The sequence below is a fragment of the Apium graveolens genome, chromosome 6 (assembly GCF_009905375.1).
Source record: "Apium graveolens cultivar Ventura chromosome 6, ASM990537v1, whole genome shotgun sequence".
In the NCBI taxonomy this organism is placed as follows: Eukaryota; Viridiplantae; Streptophyta; class Magnoliopsida; order Apiales; family Apiaceae; genus Apium; species Apium graveolens.
In genome coordinates, this window is record NC_133652.1 from 284,658,928 (window position 1) to 284,683,361 (window position 24,434).

Below are 24,434 nucleotides of genomic sequence, written 5' to 3' on the forward strand. Positions count from 1 at the left end.
AATTGAAAATATAGATAAAAATGTTTACAAATCGGTGTTAATTTCTTCCAAAGAGTTGTCGACTTTCGACTTCTTTGATCACCAATTCCTTTGAATCCCTCGGTTTAGCTATTAATCCCTCTGTTTCCATTATTTTCACTCGAACAAGAACAAGCACGCAACTCTAGAAGCTTCTATACGACTCACTCGATGCAGAGGGGGAATGGCCATTAAGATGTGTATATGTTTGTCATGTATGTATAATAACAGGAGATTTTGGTGAAAGAATGGGTAAGGAGAGATTGCGCGGGTGAAAGAAATAGAGGGATCGCGTGGGTGGGAGGGTGTTGGGGTGAGGGAGGGGTTATAAATTTTTTTTTTATATTTTTTTATGGTTTTTACTTATAATCTAAATATGACCGTTGGATTATATTTTATAGTTAAATTTGGTACGTTGATCTTATTCACACGGATCAATGACATGATACTAAATTCTAATGTATTTGGTTGAATTTAGGATTCTTTAATTAATTTATTATAATTATTGTATCTTATGATAATTAAAATTTCTAGTAATTTCAATGATATAAATAATATAATTATTAAATATTTTTCTTAAAAAAATATTATAATACTATAATATTATTATTTATTTTAAAAACTGACTATTTTAGCTAAATTTTGAAAATTTATCTTTTTTAACCATTTAAAATTTTAACATCCCGTAGATAGTTCATTATTTATTTATATTTTTTTTCAAAAAGTATATTGAATGTAGCATGCAGGCATGCAACTCTGAATTTTTTGTTATTATTTTTTATATTATTTACATAATTATTCAGTTTTTTAAAATATAACAAATAAAATAAATTTCAATCAAAGTTCTCTTATCACGTTTATTTTCGTCCCAAATAAATTTGTAATTGTGTTGAATGTTATTAGTTAAATTTTTCCGTAGTGTACAAACTAGTGGTTGTGTTAAAATAGGAAACCAAATACATTTATTTTTTTCTAAATTTTTTTATCGTATCACTAAAATATATAAATATTCACATCCTTACGGTTGGATCATTCATAAATTATTTTGAAAAAATCATAACATCAATATGAGACTAAACAGTATTAAGAAGTACTAGTCAAACTACTGGTTGACTGTTAAAACCACAAACCTAATAAATTTAATTTTTTTAAAATTATATCATATCACTAATATATCTAGATCTTCACATCCTTACGGTTGGTTGGATCATTCATAAATTATTTTGAAAAAATCATAATATCAATATGAGACTAAACAGTATTAAGATGTACCGGTCAATCTACTAGTTTACTGTAAAAATAGGAAACCAAATAAAATTAATTCATAAATTATTTTGAAAAAATCAAATTAATATGGGACTAAACACTATTAAGCAGTACTAGTCAAACTACTAGTCGACTATTAAAAAAACAAACCAAATAAATTTATTTTTTTCTAAATATTTTTATCATATCACTAATATATATATAGATCTTCACATCCTTATGGTTGGATTATTTATAAATTATTTTGAAAAAATTATAACATCAATATAAGAATAAAAAGTTTTAAAAAGTACTAGTCAAACCACTAGTTCACTGTTAAAATAGCAAACCTAATAAATTTATTTTTTCAAAAAATTTTATTCTATATTTTTTCAGAAATTTTCCGCCTTTTTTAAAAATAATTCGACCGAAATCAATTGAATTTAGTACATAATTTGTTGGCGGGAAAATTCCCTCCATTTTTTGACAAGGCTAAATTCGACTAAATGTGGTTGAATTTAGGAGCACCGCTAAACCCAACCGTATACGGTTGCATATAAATATGGTTGTATTTATTCAGTTATAATTAGTAAGGCTAAATTCAACCGAATGTGGTTGAATTTAGGAGCACGACAAAACTCAACCGTATACGGTTGCATATAAATACTGGTGCATTTATTCGGTTGCAATTAGTCACGCCCTTAAATTCAACCAAAAACGGTTGAATTTGATGTCGGTTGTATTTGTACGGTTGTAATTAGCCTTGTTTTCTTGTAGTGAGTTGTGTTTTGCCCGCAGAATCTCAAGTTAATTTATTTTGATAGGAATGAACTTTTTTTTATTGAAATTATGATGTTATATCCAGTTTAGGATTTTTGAAATGGTTTTAAATTGCTTGGTGTTCAGAAACGAGTCGGAAAAAATTTATTTGAGCTTGTTATGGTTCCCCGCAGTTGGCCGGAAACTAGGAAGTTCACCTGAATTTGGAAAATTTCCAGTTTTCAGCAATATTTTTTAAAAATTTGTGTTTGTTAATTCGACCGTACATTGTCGAGTTTATGTTATCGGCAGACTTTTTGAATTATTTCAGAAACAAAAATTTGAAATTTCATAACATACGAGAATATATTTCATCGTAAGTTGATAACATACGATAATATATTCTACCATAAGTTGATTTAATATTTTATTCAGAACGTGGGCCCCTGCTTACTAAGTTGTGACGAAAGTATATTTTGTGACGAAAAAAATGAACTTACTACTCGAGGAAAATTGACGAATTTTTTTCATTGTAAATGCCTGAATTAAGACGATTTCAGTTCAAAAAAAAAGTCGCAAATGACCTGATTTGTTGTAGTGTATAATTCATAGATTACACGCTATTCATTAATATACATCTGACTTTTGATGATGACAATCTCCAATTCAAACTAAGTTGCTGCATCACCACCTTATCACCTACTTGTCACCTTTATTCTTCTTTTTGAATTAACCAGTGCATTGATGTATTATACATAATAAAACTATTATTTTAAAAAGGGTTTGAATTCTAACATTCCGTCTCAAACCCGATCTCGCATCTCGAGCTTTTTTTTCATTTTTCTAAACATGTCCAGTTTCGACGGCTTCGTAAATATATCTGCTAAATTTTCTTCGATACTGTAGTGTATCAGCTCCACAATTTTATCATTCACTTACTCTCGAATAAAAGTATATTTAATATTAATATGCTTGCTTCGACTTTGCGACACTGGATTTTTCTCCTTCCTTCAAAAGATTTATCTCACCCAATATGTACACACACACGTTGCTGCTGTGATGTACTCTGCTTCACATGTTGACATGGAAACTTTGTATTATTTCTTCGATGACAAAGAGAATATTGTTGATTCTGAAAAACATATCCCGAAGTGCTTCTCCCATCATCCAAGTCATCACCATAAACACGGTCTGAGTAGCCAACTAATTTTAAATTTGGAGTATGCGTATAAAACACATCATTATCAAGCGGACCTTTAATGTATCTCAAAATTCTTTTGCTTTGAATTTTCCATGTACCTACTAACCAATCCAACTGCATACAAAATATCGGGATGAGTGAATGTTAGGTACCTCAGACCTCTAACCACACTTTTGAATAACTTCATATTTACCAACTCTTTTATTGAATCAACTCAATACTTTATGCTTGCTTCTGCTAGCGTGCTTACTAGATTACATTTCTCCATTATAAACTTCTTCAAAATCTGTTGTGCATATTTTTTCTGTGACATAAAAATCCCATCTTTGCTTTGCTTCTCCTTGACTCCAAGGAAGTACCACATTTAACCAATATATGTCATCTCAAATTCATTAGTCATAACATTCTTACAATTATTGAACATACCGGGGTTATTTCCAGTAAAGATCATGTCGTCCACGTATAAACACACGATTATAATATCTCCCCCTGAATTTGTCTTCCTATGTAGGGCATGCTCGTAAGGACTCTTCAAGAAACCATTTTTCAGAAAATATTCATCAACCATTGTGTTCAATGTTCGCAGAGCTTGCTTCAAACCATGTAACACCTATTTAGTTTGTATATTTTAGTTTCCTGGCCTTTCTGTAGATATCTGGGAGGCTGCTGAACATTGACTTCGTCTTCAAGATAACCATTTAGAATTGTTGACTTGACATCTATTTGAAATATCTTCCACTAATTCTGAGCTGTGATTGTTGTAAGAAGTCTTATAGCATCAACTCTTGCGATTCTGGAAGATCTATGGGCTCCCAAGTATCATTTTTCTTTATTACACCAATTTCTTCATACATGACTTTATTCCCTTTTCTTTCTTCAGAAGCCTCTTGAAATATAACTGGATCACATTCATCCATTAACCAAAATAGAGAATAATCAAAGGATGTTTGTACCAGACTTGTTCCTTCATAGATATTATCCGCACGCCGCATCTTTCTCAATGTCCTTGTGAACTGTAGCTTCCTCCCGTTGATGGTGTTGGTACAGGAGTTTGTGGATTTGGACTTTGTGGAGGAGTTGGATCATCATCTCCTCCATTTTTATTATTGGGGTCGTCACCGTCTTCATCATCATTATTAAAGAATAAAATAACAACTTTTCTTTCTTCCTCGCTCCATCTCCAGTAATCTGATTCATCGGACTCAACATTACGAAAAATGATTAGATTCTTCGTTAGGGGATTATAGAGTCTGTACGGCTGGCTCCTTTTGTCAAATGTGGTAAATATGCATTTATCGCCTTTATCATCCAGCTTCATCCTTTTTGATCGGGAACGTGGGCATAAGGAACCTAAAAATTCTAAGATGTTCAACAGATGGTTTGCTACCACTTCATACTTCTTTTAGAGTTTTGTTTCTGACACTTTTTGTTGGACAGCAATTGAACAAATAACTGCATATAGAACAGCTTTCACACAAAAAGTTCTTGGCAAGTGTTTTACTTTCACCATAATCCTTGCCATGTCAAGAATTGTGTGGTTCTTTCTTTTTGCAATGCCATTTTATTGAGGAGTATATGTCTTTGTCAACTGATGATTTATGCCATGTGCTCTATAGAAGATTCTGAACAAGTTTGAAGTACACTTTCCTCCTCTGTCTAAAATGAGTGTCTTCAAATACTAGTCACTTTATTTTTATGCAAGTTCTTTGAACTCCTTAAATTTATCAAGAGCCTACGATTTTTTATTGATGATATACAACCAACTTTTCCTGCTAAAATCATCAATAAATGTTAGGTAATGCATGTTACCACTAAGAGATGCAACATCAAAAGGACCAACAATATATGTGTGAACTATCTCCAATGGCCTCCTGGCTCTCCATGATTTTCCAATAGGAAAACTTTGTATGTGTTGCTTCCCCTTGACACACACTTCACAGAAATTTTCTAGTAAGAAAATTCTAGCAAACTATCTACTATATTTGTCTTTGATAATAATTTTAAGCCAAAAAATCCAAGATGACCATATCTCAATTGCCATAGCCATGAGTCATTTTTAATGACCAACTTTAAGCACTTCTACACCTTCTTCTGCATATCGAGTGTGAACATGAGATTCTGTGACATTTTGACATTAGCGATCAATTCTCGAACCTGATTTCTGATGGTAAGAGAATTATCCTACATCTGTATACTATATTCTTTCTCCATATGTTGACCAGGACTGATTATAATATTTTTTGAAGTAGGTATAAAATACACATCATTTATATACTTTTTCTCATAATTATTTTGTTAGTGTGTGGGCCCTAGAGACAACACTATTATGTTTATGTTATGAGACATTTGGATTATTAATTATGATTCTATGGATTATTCTTTAGTAATTTATCATATCTTTATTTTATGCGATAAAATGTTAGATTAATAAACGTCTTTGGAATATGACATGTAAATCTTAATCTCTAAGTACGTGACTTAGAAATGAGATGATGAGAATAGTATTGATATTCCTAAAGGTCCCTTAACAATAATACTTAACTAGGGAGGATGATAAATACATTGAGACTAGTGTGTTTGTTGACTGATGATCACATCTCATTGGTCATAGTTATGGTGATACTAAAGTCAAAATACAAGCACATGTATTATTTACATGGTGTTGGATTGACCCGTTGTAAGATACTACATGTTTAAAGTGTCATAAGTTAATCTCACAATGATAATGATGTATTGGTCCTTAGACTTGAAATCATTATATTTATATACGAGAATTAATATATTTGATACAACTGAAAGTTATCCTTGACCGGGTAATAATAAAAGTAGACATTGGGTAAATTATGAATTGTATAAGAAATATGAATGATCTAGATAGGATTTAGCCCTCATATATTTAATGAGTGATACAATTGGCCTCTTGATTGATTATTATTATAAAATGTATTGTTGTGCTCAAATATTTATTTGTTTAATAGTTTACTTATTGATCAAGGAAACAATAATTAAACATGAACAGAGGATGACACAATGCCTGCCTCGAGTTTGATCTATAATCTAAGGCTAAAAGGTTTAATTGAATGACCAGTTATTATTATTACTTAGGAAGCAATGATGTATTACTAGATGCCACTCATTGTTTATAAGTTTATTATTAGAAAATTAAATTATTGCAAACGTAATAATAACCTAAAGGGTCACACACAAAGAACGTTTAAAACAGAGTGTTATTTAAATTATGAATTGAAATATTTTATTATTATTAATTTGAATTTAATTATTAAATTAATTAAGTGAGACTTGATTAATTGTATATATATTAGAATTCGAATGTAATAATAATATAAACCTAAAATCACAATGGGTCATTTTTCAGAAGCCCATTAGATTTAGGGTTAGGCCTTAATACTCTCTCCCCTATATATACAGTAAGATGTATATTTTTAAGTTTACTTGTCACATTATGTTTTTTATAAAAATCCTAGTAGCTCTAGATCTTAGAGAGGCTAGAGACAAAGAGAGAAAGGAAGAGGCAACCGATTGGCTAGTACCAGCTCCGGTGATCGTTGGACGATCAGACGTTCATGTGGATACCTTTAAGAGCGGATCTTTGAAAGGAGGGCTGCTGTGGTTCATCAAGATTAGAACATCAATTACAATCATAAGGGAAGCTTTATTTAAGGTACATGATCATGTTCTCCATAATTTTCTATTACATTTTATTACTTGAATTCCTAACATCTTTGTCACAATCGTAATTGTACTTTCCCTTTTATTAGAATTTTTGAAGAATCACCAAAAGTAACTTCTCCCGTGACTGTCTTGTCTATCTCCATAAATAAATCCTTGTGGTTGAAAATGTGATTGTTTCCACCGGAATCATGATAACAAATGTTCTTTTTGCCTTCTTCATCTCCTTTTTAAGTGAGGAACATAGCAGACCCTACATCTTTGTTTTCTTTTACTTTCAAAAAATGATTTCTTACTTCCACTTTTAGAGATCTACACACATAACTGAAGTGACCATATTTATTACAATTATAACACTAAAATTGAGATTTGTCACCTCGTTGAAATCGGCCTCTTCCACGACCTTTGAAATTTTGACCATGACCAAATGGTTGATAACCTTCAGTATTCTGGCCTCTATTGAAGGACTTCCTTCCACGACCTCGTCCACCTCGGTAGCCACCTCGATTTCCACCTCTTCCACGTACAAAACTGCTACTACCAGAGTTATCACCGATGGACGCCTTACTTTGCAACGCCTTTTCCAAATAGATTGTATTATCATACTAGTTCATCTGCTGCCCATGCGCTTGAACTGAACCAACCAGCTTGCCAGTAGAAATTGTTGACAAATCTTTTGACTCCTCGATTGAAGTAACCACGTAATCAAATTTTTTGGTCAGCGAGCGGAGGAGTTTTTCCATGACCCTAACATCGTTGAGACTCTCACCATTTCTTTTCATTTCATTTGTTACCGTTTTCAAATGCATAGCATATTCACTGATATTTTCTAAACTCTTCATCTTCAAATTTTCGAATTCCCCATGTAGGACTTGGAGCCGCACCTTTTTTACTTTTTTGACTCCTTGAAAAGATTTTTGCGAAATTTTCCACGCGTCACCATTTTATCATTTGAAATTTTTTAAAGGTGGATTCATCGACACCTCAAAAAATTGGGTATGACACCCTTTTATATTTTTTTCAAGACTCCTTTAACACCGTCTTCTCAGCATTTGAAAGGGCTACTTCACCGGCTGCATCTGTGGGCTCGTCATACCCCTTTTGATAATATCTTAATTGTTGTAGGAACCGAGTAATACCTTCATTTAAATACTCTAGTTTGCATAATTTGGAGCCGTCAACTTTGGAATTTGGGGTTGCAGCAGATTCGCCATTTTTCAAGAACGAAACTGGACTTTGATATAGAAATTAACATGCAACTAATTGTTTTTTTATTCAAGCACAAGAGATACAAATTGTTTTTTCACACACTCACAAGCTTCAACCTTTTTCTTCTCTCTCGCGAGCTACAACTCAATAATTTTCTCTGAGACTATTTTTCTCTTGCTAATTTACTTCTCTGTTCTATATATTACTTCAACCTGGAATATCTTATTTATAGGCTTAAACCGGATCACTTGAGATCATGGCCTAAATCACTGCATATTCATTATGGCCAACAATGCAGTAAGACTTTGAGCAACTTATATTTCTTATAGTATGGAGAGCATTATTCTTGTTGCTTCTTCATGTGTGTAGCCCATCATATATTCAAGATTTAAGCTATTATTCACTACTAGAAAAAACACCTTAGACATCGGTTAAAAACCGATGTCTATGTAAAAAATGTATGATGTCTTCGCGACTGATGTTAAAGATATTTTCTCATAGACATCGGTAATATTACACAACGTTTCTGGAAAATATCTGATGTCTAATTCACATTATTGTTATCTAATTGAGTTATGTCAAGTTCAGAAATGCAATATTAGAACGATTAGGCCTATTTAAAACTATAACACACAAACAATATTTATGAATTAACATCGATTAAAATTAAAAAAATCATTGTCTCAAACCTATTAGACATCGGTTGTTTTTAAAGAATCGCTGTTAATTTGAACAATAGACATCGATTGTTTTCTAAATAATCGATGTCAATTTGAACAATAGACATCGATTGTTTATTAAATAACCGATGTTAATATGATAAATAGACATCAGGTGTTTATTTTTGAATTGATGTTATTACCTTGTTTAGATGTGCTAATATCCTTTTATTAACATCGAATATTAGACAATGTATTAACCACAATACTGAAAAAACTTAATTCTCAAAACTCAACCAATATATATATATATACATTATTACTCAATTGAATTCAAGATCAACAAATTCTCAATGTGTACAACTAATATCAAATATGTTTATCATTCTAAACAAAGTACAACTAATGTGTAAAATCAACCATATTTCTAGTACTCAAGTCATCCCCTTTCATGCGGGCTCCAATTTTCTTTACTATGCTTCCAATCAATAAAAAGATTCTATCTCGCCTAAAACTTTTCCAAGCCTTGTGCGACAACAGGGTTGTCAGCAGGGTTGAGAAAGCTAGACCATTTCAATGACTCGAACTGAAAAAGAGGGAAGCCGACATTTGGCTTGCCACGACATTTATAAAGCATATCCTTGCATTGGTTTCTGCATTCAACAATTCAAATGTTACATTTACCTTTTTTCATGTCAAAGACAGCTTTAACTTATATCTGAAGATCTAAATAAATAATTACCTCGACTAAATGCAGCACAAACACCAGATTGCACAAGGGTAAATACAATATCCTGGGGAGAAACTATCTCAATTACTTTTGAATCAAAAACTTTCTAAGGCTATAAACTGTATTATAGACATTGGCCTATATTATAGAAATTAACACTAATTTTACGACATTATAGACATGTAACCTGTGATTAAAAAATTGGCTATAAACACATATTAATCTTAACCTGTGATTAAAAAACTAAGACTTTCTGAATCAAATTAAATAGCAGCAAGAAAGTTATGGATATAATACTCAAAATAGAACTGTGACATGCCATATAAAGTATAGCAGTGGCCTTCAGCGATCCGTTGAGTTTGGTTCTTCTTAGTCGAGCCAAGGCTTCCTGTTTCATGCCCTTTGCAACTACCTGAAAATTTATTCCTTAAAATATATTTAAAGTGTTTTTTTTATTCAACTTAAAGTAGTTATAATTTTAATCAAAACATATATACATATTAAATTATCCTATCCCGCGCACAAATCCCCGTTTATCATAATTGTCGAATCACACAAAGATCAAACAACAAAAAAATTACGGAATCAAAAACCAAAACAATCAGCCAACACTATAATACATATATAAGAGGGTGGGTGTGATAACCTAAAAAGAAGAAGCAGGAGAAGGATGATTAAGTACAGATTGCCACTCTCCAAGCATCTGATTAACTTGTTCTTCTAATAAAGCAACATCATTAGTACGACTCTCTTTTCTAGCTAATTTAAGATCACAGAACATACCTTGTAGATCATCCACTCTATTCTTTGCTCTTTCTTTCATCACCTGTAGAATATACACTGTATCAGAGCTGAATGAATAATTTACAGCCAACATCTACTAAATAAAAAGAAAAAAAACTGAAAATACATTTAAATTTATGTGGATAGATGTTGCAATCTTGTAGCACAGCGGCTCCGTTGCCAAATATAAAGTCGACTGTGCCATATATGTCACATTCTGTGTAGAATTGCCTATTGGAGTGGGGATACAGGGTATCTTGATACCCTTCAAAGCTGCAGCTATAGAATGTTGACATATCTGCCCTACTTCGCATTGTAACTGCCTGGTGATTTACTGCCCCTGTTGTGTTCCAGAATGTTATATTTACTGCTATGAATCCCTGTCCCACTACAGCTGCATAAACAACATTGAATCAGTATATGTTACAAGTATTATATAATATCAAAGTATAAAATATTACAAGTTAAAATTGACTCAATTAAATCAAGAAATTAATAATGTCTTACCAAATATTGCAGAGTTAAAAGTTGCCAAACCATCAGCAGTACTATGGTTGCCAGTGATTACTGTCTGGTTAATTCCATCACCAATCATCATAATGTACTTGTTATTATTTGGAATGGACACATATTCTTCATAGACCCCAATTATGACATATATCACAAAGTAGCCATCACTAGCTATAGTTTTGTTGGGAGCCAAAGTTAAGGCGTCATTGATGGTTGTAAAGTCCCCTGTTCCATCTTGACTCACGATAACAATGTTACTCACTATTATATAATCATTATCATCTTGTAGAAGATGTCTGCGACCTATCTTTTGAAGAATTTCTTTATTTTTGTCAGATGTTTTAAAGGGGAATCTAACGTGTGCAAATGCTCCTCTCCTCTTAGGAGTACGAGATAAAACTCTTTTTGTAGTTGGAACCCAGCCTGTTTGGAAAAGAGATAAAGAAACACTATAAAACATAGTTGCATTAACAAGAGGAACATATACTCTATCTTTCAAACTCCAAGAAGAAGCAATTTCTTCAAGCCCGTCTAAACAAGTTTGTGTATTGGTTAAAATAGATATCATTAATGTATGAACAGTGTCTGCTTGAGAAACAAATAAGGTCTGAGCTTGCTTGATTATTGTGGAAGACTCTAATATATAATCAACGTTAAGCTCAGCTAGTAAACTACAATCTTTAAGACCAGCAATAGCTCCGGTTGTCAAACCAGAGCTTCGCTGAAGAAATTTTTGTGTCAATGACAAAAATGTACGAGCAGTTGATAAGGAGTTGGTGAAGGATGAGCGCCCATAGCCATGCACTTTGGCGTTGTTGTTATTCGGAAGAGAAGATTGACATCATATACACTATCAAACTTGATGCATTACACATCATATACAACACAAAACATAAAATTAATTACGAACACGAAGATACACATAATAATCATACCTTGAAAGGCCAATTTTCACAATAAAATTGGCAAACAACGCGATCACTGGCTTTAACAACAGAAAAGAACACCTTCAAGACATAAATCTCCATGTACTCTCCATAACCTAACGAAACTCCTTGTCGCCTCTTCTCGACCATTTTCTTCATCTTATGTAAACTCCGCTCTCTCAAAACCTTGATATCCTCCAAATCGAGATGATCTAGAGCTAACATCCCTCTTGCTCAAATTCTCTCACTCTTTGATAAAAAAAAGTCAAATGCATAAGAGAGATATAGAACATTCATAAATCAAGACCAAAGAGGTTTTCTTGAGAGTAAAGTTTTTAATTACTTACCCCAAGCTTTCTCCTTCACTTTCTCGTAAATCTCATCCACAAGCTTTGAAACCTCCAATTTGAGATGGGTACTAATATTTCAAAACTTGTTGAAAACACCAATAAAAAATAAGAACACAGAAAAACAAATCTTGATAAAGAAAACAAAACCCAATTAAACAACTAATCCAAGCCGGGTCGAGAAATTAGGGTTTCTCATAGCAGGAGTTTGATTAATTGAAGATCTATAATTTGGTGTTTAATTGGAACCCTAATTAATTGCAATGTCAGATGGTGATATAAATTAGGGTTTTAATTATGGAAATATGGTCACAGATAGAGAGATGAGAAAGAAGAAAAGAGAGAGAGAGATATGAGAAAGAATGAGAAAGATACAGAGAGAGATATGAGAGAGAATAAGAGAGAGAAGCCGGAGAGGAAGAGAGTTGAGAGGAGAGATATACAAGAGAACATGGGTTTAGTTTTTGGTTAAGGGGGGAATAATTGGGAAATAAAAGGGGGGAAACTTTCCGCGTGTTTTTTTTAATTTTTTTTAGTTAATCATCGACAACGGTTGTAAACTACAACTGATGTCTATAAAACAAAGACATCAGTTATATGAAAACCCGATGTCTAACTGACATTTTCATTTTTGAAAAATAACTATAGACAACGGTTATTTTCTCGACCGATGTGTAATATAAGCAGTAACATCGGTTTTAAAATAACCGATGTCTAAAAGAACCTTAACATCGGTCGTCTGGGCAACCGATATCTAAGGACCGATGTCTATTGACAGAATTCTAGTAGTGATTATGCATAGATAACACGCTATTTATTAATACACATCCGACTTTGCATGGTGACTCCTACAATTCAAACCAAGCTGCTGCATCACCACCTTATCACTTACTTATCACTTTTGTTCTTAATCCACCGGTGCATTAATGTTTTATTCATAATAAAACTATTATTTTAAAAAGGGTTTTAATTCTAACAGTTTCAACTCGAAGGGAATATGGATGAAGACCAACAAGAGTTGCTCCACCCTCTATAATCATATTCAATTCTTTCTCGGTAAAGTCCGAAATAGTGATTGGCGAGTTACAGAATCATTGATATTAACCATATCGATGAGACAGATTACCCACCTTTGAAACTTGCTGAAAAAACCTTTAGTACTCAAGATGGATGAATTTGTAGGCTTATATTTAAACTAAAAGTCTAGGCTTTACGAGATTAAGAGCAAGTTTCACTCACATGATAAGAGCTATATGTAGACAAGTTGCGTAATGTCTTTCGCTTTTTTAATTTTATTCTCTTTTATTTCCATATAAAATCAAGGAGGCAGGTTCCCATGTCTAAAATAGAAAATTCAATATTAAACATATGTCATTGGGTCCAATATATATAAAGAAAAAAGTAAATTTAAAATATAGCTAGTAGTTAGATACTAACCACCTTCTGGTCTAATTATCATCAGATTGGGAAATTCTAATTTAGTGGAAGTTAACACATTGATAACATGAGTTCCTTCTACTACAGCCACTAAATATAGCTTTTACATTACAACCTGGAGCAAAAGTGAAAGCACTTTAACTATATTGTACAGTGATAACTATCATTGGACAAATGACACGTTTAAAAAACTTGGAAAAAAACCTACATAAGTATTCTGGTAATATCTCAGTCATAAAATGAGAGAAATTGACAAGCCTATAGAAGTATACTTACAATAGGTCAAAGGGCTTCGATATTGCAGGAGGATATATGGTCATTTCTGTTGGTAATAATCTAAACTCGATGTGGTTTTTATTTATATGTATTGGTGTCTGAAAAATGTTGGTGTCAACGTTACTGTCTGAGTTTGAATAAGTCTTAGTTTGTTTAGCTATTTTTAGGATCTGTTGAATAGGTGTAGGTAGTGGAGTATTGGTAGGAGTGGTTTCTATTTTTTAGGAGTAGTAGTTTACATTTAACAATATATGCATCGAGTCTGTAGTACAAAGTAACTGAAGTTTATATAGTTCAGCAGTGAGTTTTCTATGCAAATACTTGTGTGTGTATTGATCATAAATCTGGGAATTGTGTGTGGGGGTTTATATTGTTAGACAACATTTGGTATGACAGCTTTCAAGTGTTATATTCCAAAGTGTATGCCAAGAACAATTATGATGGAGGGAAATAAAAGCAAAGATGGAATGGTGGCGTTGAGCTATCCAGTGTTGAGTAGGAGTAACTACACAACGTGGTCTCTTAAGATGAAGGTGAATATGCAAGCACATAACATTTGGAAGCAGTGGAGCTTGCAGATTCAAAGGTTGCAGCTGAGGAGAAGAAAGATAGGTTGGCATTGGTAGCCATCTATCAATCCATTCTAGAGGACATTTTATTTTCAGTGGCTGATAGGAAAATGGCTAAAGAGAACAAGTAAAGGTGGGACTGACAGTTCACAAAACCACAGATTTCGAGGATCTAAGAGAACAAGTAAATGTTTTAATTGTCATAACTATGGACATTTTGCTGCAACTTGTTGTAGGCCACGACAATATAAGGAGACAAAATAAGAGGTGAATTATCACAAATCCAAGATGATGAACCTGCTTTACTTAAGTTAGAAAAGAAAGAAGTGAAAGAACTAACACTCTTGTTAAATGAGAAAGATGTTGGACAAAGATTAAGCAAAGATTCTGAGATGTAAACTAAATCCAACTTGTGGTAATTGATTAACGGAGCTAATAACCATATGACGGGGTTGCGATCAAAGTTCAAGGAGTTTGATGAAAGTATCACCGGCCAAGTGAAATTTGGGGATGGTTCGTTGGTCAACATTAAAGGGAAAGGAACTGTCATCTTAAAGTGCAAAACTGGAGAAAAAATTGAATTTCGAGAAATTTATTTTATCCCTACACTATGTAGTAATATAATCAGTCTTGGACAAATGGCGGAGAATGGAAATAAGGTCATTTTCAATGGTAGTCACTTATAGGTGTACAATGAAAAAAAAGGCTGCTCATTAAGGTTAGAAGGTCTGTAAATTGGCTTTATAAATTCATAATGGAATCAAGTAAATGTAGTTGTATTTTGTCAAGGTTTGTTGTCAAGGTAACAAATATTTTTTACTTCTTGTTGATGATTTTAGTAGAATGATGTGGACTTATATGCTAAGAAGCAAATATGAATCCTTAGAAGCATTTAAGAAATTTAAAGTGATGGTTGAGAAATAAAATGAAAACAAGATTAAGGTGTTAAGAACCGATAGAGGAGGGGAGTTTTGCTCTAATCAATTCAAGTCATTTTTTGAGGACATGGGTATCATACGACACTTTAATATACCCTACACACCTCAATAAAACGGGGTTGTAGTGCGTAGAAATCGTACCATTGTAGCCATGGCACGCAGTTTTTTGAAGGAGATAAAATTGCCTTTAACATTGTAAGGGAAGGCCGTAAGGCACTCAATATATGTCCTGAATAGGTTATCTACAATAGCTCGAATAGGGAAAACTCCTCGCGAAGCATAGACGGGAGAGAAGCCCGATATGCCACACATTCAAATTTTTGGGGGTGTCACTCACATGAAGAATGGGAGTTGAAAATGAAGTACAAGATTGATGCCATTAAAAAAATAAAATGTGGGAGCTAGTAAAATTGCCACCAGGTCAAAAAGTAATTGGGTTGAAGTGGGTGTATAAAATTAAGCGAAACACTAAGGGTGAAATCGTAAAGTACAAGGCGAGGTTGGTCGCAAAGTAGTATGTACAACGACAGGGAGTGGATTTTGACGAAGTTTTCGCACTAGTAAACAGACTGGAAACAGTATGATTTCTACTAGCTTTAGCAGCAAAAAATGGTTGGGTAGTGGATTATTTTGATGTCAAGTATGCTTTTCTCAATGGAAAATTGGAGGAGACAGTATATGTGACTCAACCGGAAGGGTTCATTAATGAAGGAAAAGAACAGATGGTATATAGGCCGGTGAAAGCCCTGTACAGCTTGACACAGACACCGAGAGCATGGTACTCAAAGCAAAACAAGATTGTCGAGAGAATGGGTTTTATAAAATGACCATTTGAGCAGGATGTTTATACAAAACTTGAAGGAGAGGAGGTGCTACTCATTGGTGTATATGTAGATGATATCTTGGTCTCGGTAACTAGCATCAAAAATATAAATAAATTTGAACAACAGATGAGTGAGATTTTTGATATGAGTGATCTTGGAAGGTTGTCACATTATTTGGGCATTGAAGTAATACAAGAGGAGGGATTCACGATGCTAAAGCAAACAACATATGCTCAAAAATTGCTCGAGAAATTTGGACTGAAGGACTGTAATTCTGCTAAATTTCCCATGGAGCCAAAGCTGTAAATCAATAAAGATGAGAAGGGAAAGCCCGTCAATTCTACGGAGTTTAAAAGCAGGATAGGAGGCTTGAGGTATTTGGTTCATACCCGTCCCGATATAACCTATTCAGTAGGTGTTGTAAGTTATTTTATAGAGAGGCCGATTACACTTCACCATAATACAGCTAAACATATCCTATGATATATCAGAGGTAAACTGGAGTATGGTCTAATTTATGCAAAGCTAACACTTAACTATCTATTGTCTGGATATTCTAATAGTGATATGGCTTATAATGTGGAGGATCAAAAGAGTACAGGTGGAATGGATTTCCATTTAAATGAAAGTCTGATTACATGGGTACCCAGAAGTAAAGATATGTTGCTTTGTCCTCTTGTGAAGCTGAATTTATGGGTGCTACTATAGCAGCATGCCAAGGAGTGTGGTTATAAAATATGTTAATATAAATAACTGACATGAAGCCTGGAGTCGTGGTGATTTACATTGACAATACACTACAAGGAAAACAAGCTTCAACAACGGTTTATGTCCGTTGTCTGATACCCTATTTTTTGTTGACTATTGAGCCGCCGTCTGTTAGTTGGATCAGACAACGGCTAAAGAACATTGTCTGAGATTATACAGACAATGATTATGGATTAAGCCCATTGTATTAAATCCAGAAAAGACAACGTTTTTTGCTTATTTTTGTCGTAACAAGCGACATTACTCAAGGGTTCTCACAAAATCAGAAAACCGTTGTAAAGCCAATCCTACAACACTTATTGTTGTATAAACGTTGTTGTGTATTCAGATATACAACAAAAATGAAATTGAGCTCGTAGAACTCTTGTAATAAATTTCTACACACAACAGTTTTGGATTTTAATATATGGCATGATCAGATACATACAACTATTTATTTGTCCAAACGTATTGCATGAATACCTTTGATACAATATCTTAATATTATATAGACAATGGTTTACTAATGTTGTGAGAGTTAATTTTGCACCAAAGTTTTGTGTTCGAAAGCATTGTTTTAGTATTAAAGACATGATATTTTAATGAAGCTTGGTTCTTAAAAGCGTTGTCTTACACAAAATATAACAAGTAATCAAATGAAATTAACTTTGCAAATCTAAACAAAAGTTCTAAAGTTAATCCATGATCGAAAATCACAACAACATAGTTATACAAAAGCTAAAAGCATATTGATATCACTGCCTTCATGAGTCTAAGATTTCTACTACAAATTAAAGAAAATATAGAGTCTACAAGGATTTGATGTTGGCTACTCAGAGCTCACTTAGCCTTTTCAGGTTCTCTTCACGTCTTCCGCAAGAGCTATGTTGTCCTTGCAATATCATTACAGCATGTGATAGGCAATATCCCAATCTGGAGAAAACAATCTTCAAAATAAATCGACAACCACTCTTATGTTAATATTCTTTTCCTTCCTGCATTATAAGAAAAACAAAGAACTGGATCTCTTAATATAAAGTGAAATCAAACCAAGACATAATAGAAAATAAACAAATGCCCATAGTGTCACCTGGCTCACTTCCATGAAGAGACTGTCAATGTCCTGCTTTCTAAAGATACCACCTTTCCTCGCAGTTTCTCTTGGTGAATATTGGGAGGTCCTACTTGTAACAGCTTCATCTTTTCTTCTTTTGTCAACCTCCTTTTTCAAATCATTTATCCCGACAATCTGTAGAGAAAGTCGAAGTACACATAAAATTCACTTAAAATAAGATTGACAAACTACATGCTAGGTTCTCAAAATTTCCAAATAAAAGGAGGCCACAAACATATACAGAAGGCAATTTGTAAACCAGGGCACATAGATTTGTAAAGTAATCCATAATTATGCTTTTTTTTCGTAAATAGTTCAGCTACTTTGTAGCTAGCTAATTACCTAAAAATAGTTTCAAAAACCCTTAAACACGGCTCTACAAACTATTTTTTGGAAACTAGCAATGGTTGCTATAATTTCTCGTAACTGTTCGCATAGAAGTCATTAGTTCAGTCACTAACTAAACAGCAGTCTAGTAAGTGATTGAATGCAGCTTGAGTCCAATGTCTAGTTCTTGATAGCTTGGTTAATCTATGCATGTATATAAAACAAAATTATTCACGCTTACTTACCTTCATAATGTAATCCACAACTAGACCTGTTCTCTGGTCTCCCAATGCAATTGACTAGAAGAAATAATACAGTGGTGTCACCGTGTCACATAAACCGTATATACTTAAACAAGAAACTACAGTATCTAATTAAGAAACTTTCGACCGCTAATACAAACCTTCAAGAAAGTATCAAGATCATCATCAGGTTCTATTCCAAGATCCTTTTCTCTTCTCAAAAGTTCCATTAGCATATATGTATCAAATTCTATATGGTTAGATTCATGATCTAAAATTTACAAAATGAAACTAATCGACAGATAAAAGATAAATATATATTCAAAATCTACACCATTTTCTTTAGGCTTACCTTGCTTGAATCCAAATTCTTGACACCGTCCTGAAAGTTCAAGAGTCTCCCTCACTGTCATTTCAGCAGTGTGCCGATCCCGTTCACTGACATATGCAGAAGTCCTTTGGGCAACAAACTCATTTAGTGTATGCCCATTATAACTGATTTCCCTGGTTATAACGAGTGCTTCAAAAAGAATGCCTCACAATCACATTAAGTATCCATTGCAATCCCTAATTTTTCTAGCACTTACAACCAGAAAACACTAGCATTTCAAAAGAAAAAACATACAGCAGTAACCAAATATCAAAAGAAATAGAGCATTGAGGTGGTATTCTAAATCTATTATTCTTTTGCAATCACTCTCGTCGGCCTGTGCATTCATTATCAGCATTCAGCTCATACTTAATAATCTGTATATCCAAGTAATATAAAACTAATGGATGAATATCAGTTAACATGAATCCTTCATATGTTGTTTATGTTTCATATTATTACCTTGAAGACAGGTCCAAAACCTCCCTCTCCAAGCTTATTGTTGTGGGAGAATGAATTTGTCGCCTTTTCAATAAAATCAAAGCTAATTAGTGGCAGTTCCAACTCTTCGCTCTCAATCTTGGTTAGGGCAATACTTTCTGAACTGAATTTCAACCTTTCTGCAAAAAAGAATAAGATTAATATAGAAGGTAGTTTAGTTCTTTACTGGCCAAAAGTCAGTTCATTCTTTGAATGTATTTTCGACTTTTTAAAGTAATTTTAATTAAAATTTGTACCTTCTCTCTTCAGCCTTTTGTTCTTTAATAAGAACACAAGTATCACAGCAAGTAGTACAAATAGTACTACAGAGACTACAATGATCCATACATGCCTGTGTAATCTGGTTCCCCTTGTTTTCTCTGTGCAGCCAGATAGTTAAAAGAAAACTTCAAGAAACTTCACTGTTATCAGTAAAAAGTGAAGACCTTTAATATACAGAGCATGGAGTTACCTAATTCAGATGCTGCCATTCTTATGTAAATATCTGGCCCATCTTCAGAGTATCCTTCGATGTCGATCAAGTCATTAAACCATAAGTAGCATCCACGTCCACCTTTTCTAATGTCTGCCTTCGCATATGCTGTACATGAGCAGTTCTTTAAGCACAACTTCTCGCATTCCTCAAGGTTTATTTTCATGTGATACCAGACATATCTTATGTCAGGCAACTTCATACCCGAGTGTTTCATAAATCCTTCTCCAGTCACACAATCTAATGATTTTCTGTGGACACAACCGTTAGACCAATCACATTAAGTATCCATTGCAATCCCTAATTTTTCTAGCACTTGCAAACTGAAAACACTAGCATTACAAAAGAAAAAACATACAGCAGTAACCATATATCAAAAGAAACTGAGCTTAATCAACATCTAGCTTACTTTTCTGTGCGAATTTTTTGTTTCGACTCCTTTAGCATTTCATCTAGTTGTTCGGATCCTCTAACTGAAACCAGGCTCTCAGTGTGCTTGAGAATTTTACTTGTACCATCTTGGACAGGGAAAATCTCATTCTCTTTCTTCTTCAAGGCCTCAAAAGACGAAACCCATGGAGAGAGAAGAGAGAAGAGTCGTGGGAGAGAGATGGAAGAGTAGGGGGAGAGAGAACCGGTCAGATTTAAGAAAGGGGAAGGGGAGAGGTAATGGGGGGAATGAAAATTAGAAGGGAGGGGGAAATGAAAATTAAAGGGGGAAAACCAAAATTTGTGTGAAAAATGAAATTTTTTTATATGATTACAATCGATATATCTCAATACAGTTGGATCTTCGAAAATATCATTTAAAAAAATTACCATATTGATAGGAAAATATCTCAATAATTTTTTCATGTAACTAAAATTGATATATCTTAACATCCGTACGGTTGGATCTTCAAAAAAATCATTTTAAAAATTAATCCTGTAAATCGGGAACGAGTCTTGTTGTCGGGAGGGTTACTAGAGGGTTACTTTTACCAGATTTTTCTAATCCTGACATGCAAAATGAATTTCAAATTTTTTAAAAATTTTTTATATGACTAAAATTGATATATCCTAACATCCGTATGGTTGGATTGTCGAAAAAATCATTTGAAAAATTAATCTTGTAAATCGGGAACGAGTCTCGTTGTCGGTAGAGGTACTTTTACCGGATTTTTCTAATCCTAACATGCAAAATGAATTTCAAATTTTTTAATATTTTTTTATTATGACAAAAACTAATATATCTTAACATCCGTACGATTGGATCGTCGAAAAATCATTTTAAAAAATTAATCTTGTAAATCGGGAACGGGTCTCGTTGTCAGAAGGGGTACTTTTACCAGATTTTTCTAAACCTGACATGCAAAATGAATTTCAAATTTTTTAATAATTTTTTCTTATGACTAAAATCGATATATCTTAAAATATGTATGGTTGGATCGTCGAAAAATCATTTTAAAAAATTAATCCTGTAAATCGGGAACGAGTCTCGTTGTCGAAAGGGGTACTTTTCCCAGATTTTTCTAATCCTGACATGCAAAATGAATTTCAAATTTTTTAATAATTTTTTCTTATGACTAAAATAGATATATCTTAACATCTGTATGGTTGGATCGTCGAGAAATCATTTTAAAAAATTAATCCTGTAAATCGGGAACGGATCTCGTTGTCGGGAGGGGTACTTTTACAAGATTTTTCTAAACCTGACATGCAAAATGAATTTCAAATTTTTTAATAATTCTTTCTTATGACTAAAATCGATATATCTTTACATCCGTACGGTTGGATCATCGAAAAATCATTTTAAAAAATTAATCCTGTAAATCGTGAACGAGTCTCGTTGTCGGGATGGGTACTTTTACCAGATTTTTCTAATCCTGACATGCAAAATGAATTTCAAATTTTTTAATAATTTTTTTATATGACTAAAATTGATATATCCTAACATCCGTACGGTTGGATCGTCGAAAAAATGATTTGAAAAATTAATCTTGTAATTCGGGAACGAGTCTCGTTGTCGAGAGGGGTACTTTTACCGGATTTTTCTAATCCTGACATGCAAAATGAATTTCAAATTTTTTAATAATTTTTTCTTATGACTAAAATTGATATATCTTAACATCCGTATGGTTGGATCGTCGAAAAATAATTTTAAAAAATTAATCCTGTAAATCGGGAACGAGTCTCGTTGTCGGTAGGGGTACTTTTACCTGATTTTTCTAATCCTGACATGCAAAATGAATTTCAAATTTTTTAATAATTTTTTCTTATGAATAAAATCGATTTATCTTAACATCCGTATGGTTGGATCATCGAAAAATCATTTTAAAAAATTAATCCTGTAAATCGGGAACGAGTCTCGTTGTCGGGAGGGGTACTTTTACCAGATTTTTCTAATCCTAACATGCAAAATGAATTTCAAAATTTTTAATAATTTTTTCTTATGACTAAAATCGATATATCTTAACATCCGTACAGTTGGATCGTCGAAAAATCATTTTAAAAAATTAATCCTGTAAATCGTGAACGAGTCTCGTTGTTGGGAGGGGTACTTTTACCAAATTTTTCTAACCCTGACATGCAAAATGAATTTTAAATTTTTTAATAATTTTTTCATATGACTAAAATTGATATATCCTAACATCCGTATGGTTGGATCGTCAAAAAAATCATTTTAAAAATTAATCCTGTAAATCGGGAACGAGTCTCTTTGTTAGGAGGGGTACTTTTACCAGATTTTTCTAATCTTGACATGCAAGATGAATTTCAAATTTTTTAATAATTTTTTCTTATGACTAAAATTGATATATCTTAACATCCGTACGGTTGGATCGTCGAAAAAATCATTTTAAAAATTGATCCTGTAAATCGGGAACGAGTCTCTTTGTTAGGAGGGGTACTTTTACCAGATTTTTCTAATCTTGACATGCAAGATGAATTTCAAATTTTTTAATAATTTTTTCTTATGACTAAAATTGATATATCTTAACATCCGTACGGTTGGATCGTCGAAAAAATCATTTTAAAAATTTATCCTGTAAATCGGGAACGAGTCTCGTTGTCGGAAGGGGTACTTTTACCAGATTTAATTTTTCTAATCGTGACATGCAAGATGAATTTCAAATTTTTTAATAATTTTTTTATATGACTAAAATTGATATATCTTAACATTCGTACGGTTGGATCGTCGAAAAAATCATTTTAAAAATTAATCCTGTAAATCGGGAACGAATCTCGTGTTGGGAAGTAGCGCTTTTACCAGATTTTTCTAATCCTGACATTCGAGATGAATTTGAAATTTTTTAATACTTTTTTCATGTGACTAAAATGAGTATTTCTTAACATCCGTATGGTTGGATTCTCTAAAAAATCATTTAAAAAATTTATCTTTTTCAACAGGTATGAAAAAAAATCTAGTACGAGGCAACACCCAACGGTTTTCTATGAAAAAGTCTTGTCTGAAATAAATTTTGACAACAGTTTTTTTGAAAAAAACCATTGTCTTAGATGATCAACTTTTTTAAATCTTACGGCTGATATTAAATCTAATTTTAATCAACGGCTCTAATTATACCAACTTAACAATCCAAGGGAATGTTTTTTCACCAATCACATGGTGTCACCTCATCACAAGCAACGGTTCAGAAATTTCAAGAATCAGACTTACAAATAACTGTTTTCTATGAAAAAAGGTTATCTTAGATGAACATTGACAACATTTATAATATACACCTTATATCCTCATCAATGTCATAATATGTTGATGCTATTAATATTCGTGTAACGTGTAGTACTAATAGGTAAAAGAATTCAAAAATCTATGAAAAAGATGATTTCAAATCTTAATACACACAAATTAATTTAGTGTAAGTTATTGGTTACTCATATAAATTAATTAACAGTGGCATATAAATTTTCCGAAAAAATTTTAAAACTAGTAAAAATATAGACAACGGTTTTTTCTAAAATCATGTTGTGGTAAGTTACTTTACATAAGTGTTTTTCAGGAAATGTCGTTGTTGGAATTCTACAACAGTTTTTTCTTTAAGACTGTTGTAGTATTACATATTTTACAATAGATTATAAATATCGATAACGGTTGTCTAACTGTTACAAGTATTTTATTTTTAGAATACTTGTATAAGGTAGATTAATACAACGTGCTTTTTCGAAAAACACTTGTTTGGATTGAACAATTAACAATATAAACTTGAAGCACTTGTGATTATTTTTTTATTAATTATAAAGTAGATAATTAAACTATTTTGAAATATAAAATTTAAATATTTAATCTTGATGAAAGTGGATTTAATTAGAGTTTGTTGTTTTAAAAAAAATTAAAATGAATTGTCTGGAAATTATTTTTTTTGAAATTATTACTATTTTTATTGTAATAAACTAGACAACGATTTATTTGAATATTTTGTTGTGCAATACGTTTTTAAATTTAGTAAGAAAGACAACGGTTTTAAGAATTAGACTATTGTCTGATATTGGTGACATACAATATATGTAAAACACTTGTCTATTAGGTATCATTTAGACAACACCT

General features: G+C 32.6%; 1 protein-coding gene across 1 annotated transcript; it reads right to left on the reverse strand.

The window, feature by feature from the left end:
• Positions 1 to 7,933: 7,933 nt before the first annotated feature.
• Positions 7,934 to 11,955, reverse strand: LOC141666138 (putative pectinesterase/pectinesterase inhibitor 41). Its single transcript, XM_074472133.1, has 6 exons — positions 11,740 to 11,955; positions 10,802 to 11,642; positions 10,422 to 10,688; positions 10,194 to 10,351; positions 9,524 to 9,575; positions 7,934 to 8,142 (listed from the first exon to the last, which is right to left on the reverse strand). The coding sequence occupies exons 1-6, from the start codon at positions 11,953 to 11,955 to the stop codon at positions 7,934 to 7,936; spliced, it is 1,743 nt and encodes a 580-aa protein (XP_074328234.1).
• Between the last annotated feature and the right edge of the window lie 12,479 nt (positions 11,956 to 24,434).

Bases quoted from the DNA above. Each gene is read 5' to 3' on its own strand.
- LOC141666138 (XM_074472133.1), bottom strand. From the start codon at position 11,955: ATGTTAGCTCTAGATCATCTCGATTTGGAGGATATCAAGGTTTTGAGA. The intron at 10,352-10,421 runs GTATTTTCAGTT...GCTCTGATACAG, and splicing joins CTATCCACATAAATTTAAAT to TGTATATTCTACAGGTGATG. The intron at 8,143-9,523 runs GTAATTATTTAT...ATCAAAGTCCAG, and splicing joins TTGTGCTGCATTTAGTCGAG to TTTCGTTCTTGAAAAATGGC.